Below are 12984 nucleotides of genomic sequence, written 5' to 3'. Positions count from 1 at the left end.
TCCTCCTCCTGTCCCCAGCCTCCTCCTCCTGCCCTCCTGCCTCCTTCTGTCCCCCAGCGTCCTCAAGCATCCTCCTGTCCTCAGCCTCCTCCTGTCCTCCAGCATCCACCTCCTGTTCCCAGCCTCCACCTGTCCCCCAGCATCCTCCTCCTGTCCGCAGCCTCCACCTGTCCCCCAGCAGCCTCCTCCTGTCCCCCCGCAGCCTCCTCCTGTCCCCCTCCCCAGCCTTCTCCTGTCCCCCCCAGCCTCCTGCTGTCCCCCCAGCCTCCTGCTGTCCTCCCGCAGCCTCCTCCTGTCCCCCAGCAGCCTTCTCCTGTCCCCAGCCTCCACCTGTCCCCCAGCAGCCTCCTCCTGTCCCCAGCCTCCACCTGTCCCCCAGCAGCCTCCTCCTATCCCCCTGCAGCCTCCTCCTAACCCCCTGCAGCCTCCTCCTGTCCCTCCCAGCCTCTTCCTGTCCCTCCCAGCCTCTTCCTGTCCCCCAGCAGCCTCCTCCTGTCCCCAGCTTCCACCTCCTGTTCCCCAGCAGCCTCCTCCTATCCCCCAGCAGCCTCCTCCTGTCCCCCTGCAGCCTCCTCCTGTTCCCCAGCAGCCTCCTCCTGTCCCTAAGCAGCCTCCTCCTGTCCCCCTGCAGTCTCCTCCTGTCTCCCAGCAGCCTCCTCCTGTCCCCGCCGCAGCCTCCTCCTGTCTCCCAGCAGCCTCCTCCTGATCCCGCCGCAGCCTCCTCCTGTCCCCAGCCTCCACCTGTCCCCAGCAGCCTCCTCCTATCCCCCAGCAGCCTCCTCCTATCCCCCTGCAGCCACCTCCTGTCCCCCCCAGCCTCCTCCTGTCCCCCTAGCCTCCTCCTGCCCCCCTAGCCTCCTCCTGTCCCCCAGCAGCCTCCTCCTTTCCCCCTGCAGCCTCCTTCTGTCCCCCAGCAGCCTCCTCCTGTCCCCCAGCAACCTCCTCCTGTCCCCAGCCTCCACCTCCAGTTCCCCAGCAGCCTCCTCCTGTCTCCCAGCAGCCTCCTCCTGTCCCCCTGCAGCCTCCTCCTGTCCCCCTGCAGCCTCCACCTCCTGTTCCCCTGCAGCCTCCTCCTGTCCCCAGCCTCCACCTCCTGTTCCCCAGCAGCCTCCTCCTGTCTCCCAGCAGCCTCCTCCTGTCCCCCTGCAGCCTCCTCCTGTCCCCCTGCAGCCTCCTCCTGTCCCCAGCCTCCACCTGTCCCCCAGCAGCCTCCTCCTGTTCCCCAGCAGCCTCCTCCTGTCCCCAGCCTCCACCTGTCCCCCATCAGCCTCCTCCTGTTCCCCTGCAGCCTCCTCCTGTCCCCCAGCAGCCTCCTCCTGTCTCCCAGCAGCCTCCTCCTGTCCCCCTGCAGCCTCCACCTCCTGTTCCCCTGCAGCCTCCTCCTGTCTCCCTGCAGCCTCCTCCTGTCCCCCTGCAGCCTCCTCCTGTCCCCAGCCTCCACCTCCTGTTCCCCAGCAGCCTCCTCCTGTCTCCCAGCAGCCTCCTCCTGTCCCCCTGCAGCCTCCTCCTGTCCCCCTGCAGCCTCCTCCTGTCCCCAGCCTCCACCTGTCCCCCAGCAGCCTCCTCCTGTTCCCCAGCAGCCTCCTCCTGTCCCCAGCCTCCACCTGTCCCCCAGCAGCCTCCTCCTGTTCCCCTGCAGCCTCCTCCTGTCCCCCAGCAGCCTCCTCCTGTCTCCCAGCAGCCTCCTCCTGTCCCCCTGCAGCCTCCTCCTGTCCCCCTGCAGCCTCCACCTGTCCCCCTGCAGCCTCCACCTCCTGTTCCCCAGCAGCCTCCTCCTGTCTCCAAGCAGCCTCCTCCTGTCCCCCTGCAGCCTCCTCCTGTCCCCAGCCTCCACCTCCTGTTCCCCAGCAGCCTCCTCCTGTCTCCCAGCAGCCTCCTCCTGTCCCCCTGCAGCCTCCTCCTGTCCCCCTGCAGCCTCCTCCTGTCCGCAGCCTCCACCTGTCCCCCAGCAGCCTCCTCCTGTTCCCCAGCAGCCTCCTCCTGTCCCCAGCCTCCACCTGTCCCCCAGCAGCCTCCTCCTGTTCCCCTGCAGCCTCCTCCTGTCCCCCAGCAGCCTCCTCCTGTCCCCCTGCAGCCTCCTCCTGTCCCCCCCAGCCTCCTCCTGTCCCCCAGCAGCCTCCTCCTGTCCCCCAGCAGCCTCCTCCTGTCCCCAGCCTACACCTGTCCCCCCTCCAGCCTCCTGCTGTCCCCCTGCAGCCTCCTCCTGTCTCCCCCGCAGCCTCCTCCTGTCCCCCAGCAGCCTCCTCCTGTCCCCCAGCAGCCTCCTCCTGTGTCCCTGCAGCCTTCTCCTGCCCGCCAGCTGACTCCAGCCCCCCTGTCCTGCTCCTGTGCCCCAGCCCCCCCTGTCCTCCTGTAGCCTCCAGCCCCCCTGTAGCCTCCAGCCCCCTGTCCTGCTGTAGCCTCCAGCCCCCCTGTCCTCCTGTAGCCTCCAGCCCCCCTGTCCAACTCCTGTGCCCCAGCCCCCACTGTAGCCTCCAGCCCCCCCTGTCCTCTTCCTGTGCCCCATCCCCCCCGTCCTCTTCCTGTGCCCCAGCCCCCCTTTCCTCCTCCAGTAGCCTCCAGCCCCCCCCCCCTGTAGCCTCCAGCACCCGCTGTCCTCTTTCTGTGCCCCAGACCCCCTTTCCTCCTCCAGTAGCCTCCAGCCCCGCCCCCCATCCTCTTTCTTTGCCCCAGCCCCCCCTGTAGCCTCCAGCACCCCCCTGTCCTCTTCCTGTGCCCCAGACCCCCTTTCCTCCTCCAGTAGCCTCCAGCACCCCCCTGTCCTCTTCCTGTGCCCCAGACCCCCTTTCCTCTTCCAGTAGCCTCCAGCCCCCCCTGTAGCCTCCAGCACCCCCCTGTCCTGCTCCTGTGCCCCAGCCCCCTGTAGCCTCCAGCCCCCCTGTCTTCCTGTAGCCTCCAGCCCCCCTGTCCTCCTGTAGCTTCCAGCACCCCCTGTCCTCCTCCTGTGCCCCAGCCCCCACTGTAGCCTCCGGCACCCCCTGTCCTCTTCCTGTGCCCCAGCCCCCCCTTTCCTCCTCCAGTAGCCTCCAGCCCCCCCCCCTGTCCTCTTCCTTTGCCCCAGACCCCCTTTCCTCCTCCAGTAGTCTCCAGCCCCCCCTGTCCTCTTCCTGTGCCCAAGCTCCCCTTTCCTCCTCCAGTAGCCTCCAGCCCCCCCTGTAGCCTCCAGCACCCCCTGTCCAACTCCTGTGCCCCGGCCCCCACTGTAGCCTCCAGCCCCCCCTGTCCTCTTCCTGTGCCCCAGCCCCCCCATCCTCTTCCTGTGCCCCAGCCCCCCTTTCCTCCTCCAGTAGCCTACAGCACCCCCCTGTCCTCTTCCTGTGCCCCAGACCCCCTTTCCTCCTCCAGTAGCCTCCAACCCTGCCCCCTGTCCTCTTCCTTTGCCCCAGCCCCCCTTTCCTCCTCCAGTAGCCTCCAGCCCCCCCCCTGTAGCCTCCTGCACCCCCTGTCCTCTTCCTGTGCCCCAGACCCCCTTTCCTCCTCCAGTAGCCTCTAGCCCCCCCCTGTCCTCTTCCTGTGCCCCAGCCCCCCTTTCCTCCTCCAGTAGCCTCCAGCCCCCCCCCCTGTAGCCTCCAACACCCCACTTTCCTGCTCCTGTGCCCCAGCCCCCCTGTAGCTTCCAGCACCCCCTGTCCTCCTCCTGTGCCCCAGCTCCCACTGTAGCCTCCGGCACCCCCCTGTCCTCTTCCTGTGCCCCAGACCCCCTTTCCTCCTCCAGTAGCCTCCAGCCCCGCCCCCTGTCCTCTTCCTTTGCCCCAGCCCCCCTTTCCTCCTCTAGTAGCCTCCAGCCCCCCCCTGTAGCCTCCAGCACCCCCCTGTCCTCTTCCTGTGCCCCAGACCCCCTTTCCTACTCCAGTAGCCTTCAGCCCCCCCCTGTCCTCTTCCTGTGCCCCAGCCCCCCTTTCCTCCTCCAGTAGCCTCCAGCCCCCCCTATAGCCTCCAGTACCACCCTGTCCTGCTCCTGTGCCCCTGTAGCCTCCGACACCCCCTGTCCTATTCCTGTGCCCAAGCCCCCCCTTTCCTCCTCCAGGAGCCTCCAGCCCCCCCTGTCCTCTTCCTGTGCCCCAGACCCCCTTTCCTCCTCCAGTAGTCTCCAGACCCCCCCCTGTCCTCTTCCTGTGCCCAAGCTCCCCTTTCCTCCTCCAGTAGCCTCCAGCCCCCCCCTGTCCTCTTCCTTTGCCCCAGCCCCCCTTTCCTCCTCCAGTAGCCTCCAGCCCCCCCTGTAGCCTCCAGCACCCCCCTGTCCTCTTCCTGTGCCCCAGACCCCCTTTCCTCCTCCAGTAGCCTCCAGCCCCCCCTGTAGCCTCCAGCACCCCCCTGTCCTGCTCCTGTGCCCCAGCCCCCCCTGTCCTTCTGTAGCCTCCAGCACTCCCTGGGACATTCTCTCCCCCTTCCGTGGCAGCGTGACAGAGCCCAAAAAACGGGACAGTCACGCTGAAAGAGGGACGGTTGGGAGGTATGGCGAACCTATGGCACGGGTGCCAGAGGCGGCACTCCAAACCCATTCTGTGGGCACCTGGGCCATTGCCCCAGCACACCAGAGAGGACTCAAAGAATCTTCCTGCAGTTCCAAGCATCTTAGAAGCAAAGATGCTGTTTTCTGTGATATTTTAAAGTGACTTACTTGGGATTGTAGGAAGAGGGAGAATGTGTAGACAGGGCCTAATTATCTTTCCTGCTGCCCCACAATTCTCTGTGTACAGAGGGACACTGAAATTGAGCTAAAATGATGCAAAATTTCGCTACTTTCTACTGTGTTGATGTCCTCAGGAGGCCAGTTTGATTGAACATTGTTGAAGAAAAAGCAACAATAAGTTACTGCTTTAATTTTTGATTGGCACCTCGCGGTAAATGCAGGTTTGGGGTTGCAGTTTGGGCACTTAGTCGCTAAAAGGTTCCCCATCACTGCCCTACACCTTACATACTCTTCCCTCTCTCACAGTACACCCTGCCCTACATACTCTGCCCTGTCACAGTACACCCTCCCCTACATACTCTGCACTCTCACATTATACCCTACCCTACATACTATGCCCTCTCACAGTACACCGTGCCCTACATACTCTGCCCTCTCACAGTATACCCTACCCTACATACTCTGCCCTCTCACAGTACCACCCCCTCCCCTACATACTCTGCCCTCTCACAGTACCACCCCCTCCGCTACATACTCTGCCCTCTCACAGTACCACCCCCTCCCCTACATACTCTGCCCTCTCACAGTATACCCTACCCTACATACTCTGCCCTCTCACAGAACACCCTCCCCTACATACTCTGCCCTCTCACAGTACACCCTCCCCTACATACTCTGCCTTCTCACAGTATACCCTCCCCTACCTACTCTGCCCTCTCACAGTACCACCCCTCCCCTACATACTCTGCCCTCTCACAGTACACCCTACCCTACATACTCTGCCCTCCCACAGTACACCCTACCCAACATACTCTGTCGTCTCAAAGTACACCCTACCCTACATACTCTGCCCTCTCACAGTACATCCTACCCTACATACTCTGCCCTCTCACAGTACATCCTACCCTACATACTCTGCCCTCTCACAGTGCACCCTAACCTACATACTCTGCCCTCTCACAGTATAGCCTACCCTACATACTCTTCCCTCTCATAGTACCACCCTACTCTACATACTCTGCCCTCTCACAGTACACCCTCCCCTACATACTCTGCCATCTCAAAGTACACCCTACCCTACGTACTCTGCCCTCGCACAGTGCACCCTAGCCTACATACTCTTCCCTCTCACAGTACACCCTACCCTTCATACTCCGCCCTCTCACAGTACACCCTACCTAACATACTCTGCCGTCTCAAAGTACACCCTATCCTACATACTCTGCCCTCTCACAGTACATCCTACCGTATATACTCTGCCATCTCACAGAACACCCCGCCCTTTATACTCTGCCCTTTCATAGTACCACCCTACCCTACATACTCTGCCCTCTCACAGTATATCCTCCCCTAAATACTCTGCCCTCTCACAGTACCACCCCCTCCCCTACATACTCTGCCCTCTCACAGTACACCCTACCCTACATACTCTTCCCTCTCATAGTACCACCCTACCCTACATACTCTGCCCTCTCACAGTATATGCTCCCCTACATACTCTGCCCTCTCACAGTACCACCCCCTCCTTTACATACTCTGCACTCTCACAGTACACCCTACCCAACATACTCTGCCGTCTCAAAGTACACCCTACCCTACATACTCTGCCCTCTCACAGTACATCCTACCTTACATACTCTGCCCTCTTACAGTAGATCCTACCCTACATACTCTGCCCTCTCACAGTGCACGCTACCCTACATACTCTTCCCTCTCATAGTACCACCCTACCCTACATACTCTTCCCTCTCATAGTACCACCCTACCCTACATACTCTGCCCTCTCACAGTACACCCTACCCTACATACTCTGCCCTCTCACAGTACCAACCTCCCCTACATACTCTGCCCTCTCACAGTACACCCTACCCTACATACTCTGCCCTCTCACAGTACACCCTACCCTACATACTCTGCCCTCTCACAGTACACCCTACCCTACATACTCTGCCATCTCACAGAACACCCTGCCCTATATACTCTGCCCTCTCACAGTACACCCTACCCTACATACTCTGCTCTCTCACAGTACACCCTACCCTACATACTCTGCCATCTCACAGAACACCCTGCCCTATATACTCTGCCCTCTCACAGTACACCCTGCCCTACATACTCTTCCCTCTGACAGTACACCCTGCCCTACATACTCTGCCCTCTCACAGTACACACTACCCTACATACTCTGTCCAACCACAGTACACTCTACCCTACATACTCTGCCCTGTCACAGTACTCCCTACACTACATACTCTGCCCTCTCACAGTACACCCTGCCCTACATACTCTTCCCTCTGACAGTACACCCTGCCCTACATACTCTGCCCTCTCACAGTACACACTACCCTACATACTCTGTCCAACCACAGTACACTCTACCCTACATACTCTGCCCTGTCACAGTACTCCCTACACTACATACTCTGCCCTCTCACATTATACCCTACCCAACATACTCTGCCCTCTCACAGTACCACTCTACCCTACATACTCTGCCCTCTCACAGGACAACCTACCCTTCATACTCTGCCCTCTCAAAGCAGAACCCACCTATATTAAATGAATTCAACTACATAAAAAATTCCAGGGTTCTAGGTCCCCCCATGCCAAACTCATGTCCCCCTTTGCTTAAGGCTCCGTGGTGTCTTTCTAATTCTGACTCCATGTCAGCATGTTTAGATTAACTGATCTGCTGCAGTTACATAAAGAAATTTTGCCACTTGTCTTTATAAGTGTGCTGCTACACCTACTGACCAGGCGTGTGCCTCTTCAGGAGGGGTAGGGGAGATTGCTGAAGGAAGCAAAACCCTCACAATGTGATCACAAAATATCCTGTTTCCACATGAAAACTGACAGGAGGTAATCTGGCACAAAATCTGCAATGAACAGATAAATTGACCATGGATTTTGGGAAATATTATAAGCCACATATGTGACCTGTACAGAAAGGCTTTCAAACTAGAGTCCCGTGCGCCTCTCTAGACCCTTTACAAGTCATATGAAGTGAAATTCTGCCTTTTGATAAAAAAAACAAGACGTTATCAGAAATGATGTCCAATAATCAGATCCCAGCAGGCCAAGCCAACAATGGACCCCAATGGCAGGATAATACAAGAGAAATACAATAGTGCTCGAATTACTGGGCATCCATAACACAACACGCTTGCATTGGTTTGTAATGAAACATTAAATTTTCATTTAATTTTCAGCAATACATTCTGGCAATCTATAGGATGCACTTTGATGCCACACAAATAAATAAGTACCACATGGTGTATTTTGGGTGCACTTGGTCTAAAAGTGGGGTCATATGGTTGTGCAAAAGACCCATGAAAAAAGGAGCAGAAAATTGGCCGAGGCCCCTCCAGAGGGGCAGGAGGAAGTAGCGAGACATGGACTTTCCCGTAGATCTGTCAGAGTTCCTCAGGGTAATACACAAGAAGTCACAAACAAAAGAAGAAATCCAGAGCAAGGTGGAGATGTCCAGGATGGCCTCCATCACTTAACCTTAGTCTATCTTGTCTACCAAAACAAATTGGAAAACCGTCCTGGTAACTGCCTTGCAGACGGAGGCCAATGTAAGCCATGCCTGTGCCACATACTGGAGTACGGGCAGCACCTCATTCCACAGGACAAGAGTCTTCCCCTTCGAAAAGAGTTGTCTGTGGCCCCACACTACGACTTTAGAAATCACTTTGGACAAGCATTCATGCCAGATCTTTTGGGCTGCACCCTCCGTCCCAAACCAAACTCACAGACAGCATGTGCCTTGATGCAGCATGGGCTTTGTACACAGCAAACCATAAAGTAAGATACACTCCTAGCATATACCCTGACACTATGGCAGAATAAAGTGCTAATCTAGCATACAAGCTCAAACAAACAAAAAAAAAACATACATTTTCAATAAAAGCAACAAAATGTAACCGGAAATAAGGTGGGAGGGGGGAGGGAAAGGGGAACAGGGTAAATTGTCACATGCCAACCACAAGAGGGAGGTAGGGGGGAAGGAGAGGATTGTGAGTCCTCAAGTTCCTGGATGCCTCAATCTGTCAAAAAGAGGCAAAGTCCAATGACTCCCTAAAAAAGTCCACAATCAATACAATAGTAAAGTCCACAAGAGAAACAAAAATGAAAAAGTGGGCTTGTCAGTCCTCTTCTTCACTGTCCATCTGGCTGTCCAATGAGGAATAGTCTCTGAGGTGGCTCATGACTAGCCGATGACAGTCCTGGATAGAGAAAGCTTCTCTCTGCAGGGTGAGACGCCTCCTGGCATACCACAAGATGTCTTTGAAGCAGTTCATAAGACGCCAGGCATGCTGGATGGCCTCCACTGTGTGGGTGCCTTGGAGTAGTCCATAAAGAGCAGCATGTCATGGTCATGGTGTCCCTAGGCACAGAAAGATTGAGTTTGTGTTTCCAGGGCTTTCAATAGGCCCCGAGCAAAGGGGCATTCCCAGAACAAGTGCAATTATGTCTCCTCTGCAAAGGGACACCGGGGGAAGCCCTGGGTCTTGCTTAGGTTTGGGCTGTCATAAACAACCGGGTGGGGAGACCTCCTGGATGGCTATTCATGACAACTCCTTGTGCCAGTTGTTTAGCCTGTCACACAACATGTTAGTCCACATGGTGTCCTTGGTGCTGGAGGTCAGCCCCGGAAAACACTCCACAAAGTCCAATGATGAGTTTGCGGATAGTCCCGGGCTTCCACAAACCTGGTTTAAGTTCCTCCAGATGTTGATTCCTCACAAATTGCAAAGCCCTGTCGTAATACTAGGAAGGGTTCCACATGTCTCAGCCAAGCCCCTGCCACAGGGAAAGGAGGAATAAGTGGGACACGGACTTTCTAACATAGGCCTTTGCTGTTCTCAGAGTTCTTGAGACGCAGTCACAAACAAAAGAAATCCATTGCAGAGTGGGGATGTCGGGGATGCCCTTACCACCTTTGACGAGGCTCTGTGTGCATGAGTGTGCGCTTCACTCTGTCCATCTTGGAACCCCAAAAAATGTAAATACAGTCCCAGCCTTCCTGGATGATCTTCAAGCAGCCTTATGACATGATACAGGATTAAACCCAAACTGATATATATACTCCAGAAGGGACAGATCCCCAACTGTAGATAGCACTGTTTCAACCTTGTTGGGTCTCTTCAGTACAGCGTAGGGAACTGGTTTGGCTGAGTGAGAGGCCTTTGACTAGGGAAGGGATGTAAGTGTTCTCCTTACAGAGACTGCCAATTAAGATCGCCTTGTATGGAGATTTATAGCAATTGACGCTCCACCAGGAGATGGAAAAATATGCAAATAGATTTTACAGGAAGGGATAAGGAAAATCATGCCTCTATTAGCTACCTAGTAAGGCAGCTCCCTTGATATCAAGCATGAGCGTCAGAAAAGCCTTATGATATCATGTGGGATTCAAACCAGACCAGTATATCTATTCCAGAAGGAACAGATTCCCAGCTGTAGACAGCACTCTTCATCCAGCGCTCTTCATCCGACTTTGGCGATCTAAAGTAAAAACATCGATAACATTAGTGAAAGGGGAAAGAACAGGTTTCGACTTCTAAAAATTAAAAAACAGATCTTAATTAAATACTTACGTTTTTGGCAAGTTCAGGAAAACTTTAAAATATGCTGGACATTCTTCACATTTATTGCATGAGAAGGTCTGGGTAGTTTTTTGAGTGCTTGAGGGAAAAAAATCAAAGAGGTCAAACATGAATGAAGATGTCATACCATACCCGCTCACTGCATACACTGACCAGTTTGGTATTGCCAATTACCTGGTTTATAGTATAAACAGTATGCAGTAGCTTTACCTAATGATGTACAAATGTACACAAAATGTGAGGACTTACCTCTCTGTACATTTTATACAGGGCTCTGAAGGTGCTGTTTTCTCCAGTCCACACTTAGTGCATAATACCACAGGAATCTTGCCAGCAAGATGATGGCTAGCAGGAAGATCCCGGCATAGACTGCATAGGCGATGGGGTTCTGGAGTGTTGCCAGGATGGTGTCCATGGTGGAGGGGCCTTGTTTAGTTGTTTCCTCCTCCTTCAACTGAGTTGGAGATTTTTCAACCAAAGCCCGCTGGAAATAGATGTCCATTATAGCTCTTTCTCTAACATCAGACTGTATCACTGTAAAAATAGAAGAAAAATAGAAGTAAATATGTGATATGGAGAATGTTATCAGTCATTGAGGTTTTCAGGAGGAATTCTCTACAGTAAGAGCATTGCAAAGGCAGGAAGGGCTCCTGATCTAGCACACACATAGAAGGCTGGGTACACATAATGTTTTGTACCATATGTTGTAAGGACATCTAGGGGGAATTTTCTGCAGATGTGATATATGCTGGTCAGACAAAAGTAACAACCATGCCTCCATAAGTCAATGTATACTCTCTGTATATACGTCGGGAGCATTCCCAATGTATGCACTGACCTATACAAAAAATGAGATGTGAACCAAGCCATAGTGACAGATAAGAGAGAGTGTATGAGAGTTAGAAAACTAGAAGTCTTACCATCCAGGTAATGAAATTTGCGGAGGATGATGTCGTCGTCGTCATCCGTTACCTCACAGACGTAAGTCCCTCTATGGCTCATCCTCACAGGTTTTATGAGGAGAAAAAGTTGGTCCCCATGCTTTATATGCTTGAAGTAGCTGAGGTCAGCCACCCTGATCTAAAGGGAAAATGTTCATAACATTAGTGAGAGGGGAAGGAACAGGTTTCTAAAATGTTAAAAAAAAATATATTAATTCAAACACTTACATTTTTGGCAAATTTCCAGGAAACTTTTGGATCTTCTGGAAGTGGAAATGAGGCCCCACAGGGGATGGTGATCTGGTCCAGCTCACTTACACTCAAGGTCTCAACTGAAGGGAAAGTAACAGGAAATAAATAGTTAATAAGACAACATACAATACACTAACAATGTTATATGAGATAGAAATTGATAATAGATGTGATCTTACGGGGACAGGCCACGGGGACGTTACAATCCTCCTCAGCACATTTATTGCATGTGAAGGTGCGGGCAGCTTTCTGAAGGCCTGAGGGGAAAAAGTCATAGAGGTCACACATGTGAAAGACATAAGGACCCCAAATGTACATAATGAGGGGGGTCACACAACTAACTTATACTGTGCAATGACATTACTCACCGCATGGAGGTCTGCATTGTTCCGGTGGATGACCTAATGGAAGAAATTATATATATATATAAATAATTATGGAGAATATAAAGGAAATGTTTAGTGTCTGTATCCAAGGATCTTTAGTCACTTACGTTCGACACGATCTCTTACACCTTGCACATACTTTGCCATTGTAATGTCAAATTGATGTACCCAATCAGGTGGGGATACTAGAAGAAAGGAGATAGAAACAGAAAGAAATAGTCATTTACTGTTGACAATTTAAAAGACATTGAAAAATACTTAAGATTTTAAAACTTACAAGATTTGTCAATGGATTTTACGTCTTTCTCGAAGATTTTCAGGTATCCTTTTATGTAAGGTATTTCAGAAAACGCTGCAAGGAGAAGATAGGAGAGTTAGGAGAGATATTGTAGACATTGTATATACTCGAGTATAAGGCGCCCCAAGTATAAGCCAAGGTACTTAATTGTGCCACAAAAAACTGGGAAAACATATTGACTCAGGTATAAGCATAGGGTGGAAAATGCAGCAAGTAACTCTCTAATAAAATGCCCAGCAGAGTTCCCCTTTAAAATGAAATGCCCAGCAGAGACCCCTTTATTAAAAAAAAAAAAGTGGGGCCCGAGTGAGGCTTTTTCAGCATTAAAATTGTGCTGAAAACCTTGGCTTATACTCGAGTATGTATATGGTAAATCCCTAAATCCTGAGATCACACACGTTCTATATATAAGACAAAGAAGCAATGAGAAAAGAGGATCTCAATTACCTATCGAGATGCTGTTGAGGGGCAGAAACCCAGCATGCAGCTTTTGCAGGCATCTTTCAGGGTCCATCTTGTGCAGAGAGACGGGACGATGACATATTTGATCTCTCTGCGCTGGTGTGGTGAAGCAGTGGAAGCAGGATCTTGCAACTTCCACTCCACCCAAGAGGAGAAAGAGCTGCAGCAGCAGATAACAGGAGTTAAAGTTTGCCATTATTTCCAATCACACAAACCCGTCAGCTAGAAAACCTAAAAACATAGAAAAACCAGAGATTATGACTTGGAGGGAAAAGTGAAACCTGACAATGACAATGGATCCTATCTCCTCACTATATACAGGTTTGGCCAAAATATAAAGGTATAACCCCTGGGACCACTTCATTGAAATGGAGCAGTACTTACAGTCTCGCATCCAGCT

General features: G+C 53.2%; 1 protein-coding gene across 1 annotated transcript; it reads right to left on the bottom strand.

The window, feature by feature from the left end:
* Nucleotides 1-10242: 10242 nt before the first annotated feature.
* Nucleotides 10243-12751, bottom strand: LOC140134146 (sperm acrosome membrane-associated protein 6-like). Its single transcript, XM_072154783.1, has 9 exons — nt 12570-12751; nt 12102-12176; nt 11932-12009; nt 11807-11839; nt 11618-11695; nt 11415-11518; nt 11166-11325; nt 10495-10779; nt 10243-10323 (listed from the first exon to the last, which is right to left on the bottom strand). Exons 1-8 carry the CDS (start codon nt 12634-12636, stop codon nt 10508-10510), a joined length of 867 nt encoding a protein of 288 aa, XP_072010884.1. The 5' UTR covers nt 12637-12751; the 3' UTR covers nt 10243-10323; nt 10495-10507.
* Nucleotides 12752-12984: the final 233 nt, after the last annotated feature.

This window comes from Engystomops pustulosus, chromosome 5 (assembly GCF_040894005.1).
Source record: "Engystomops pustulosus chromosome 5, aEngPut4.maternal, whole genome shotgun sequence".
Taxonomy (NCBI): Eukaryota; Metazoa; Chordata; class Amphibia; order Anura; family Leptodactylidae; genus Engystomops; species Engystomops pustulosus.
This window is presented reverse-complemented; position numbering and strand designations above follow the sequence as displayed.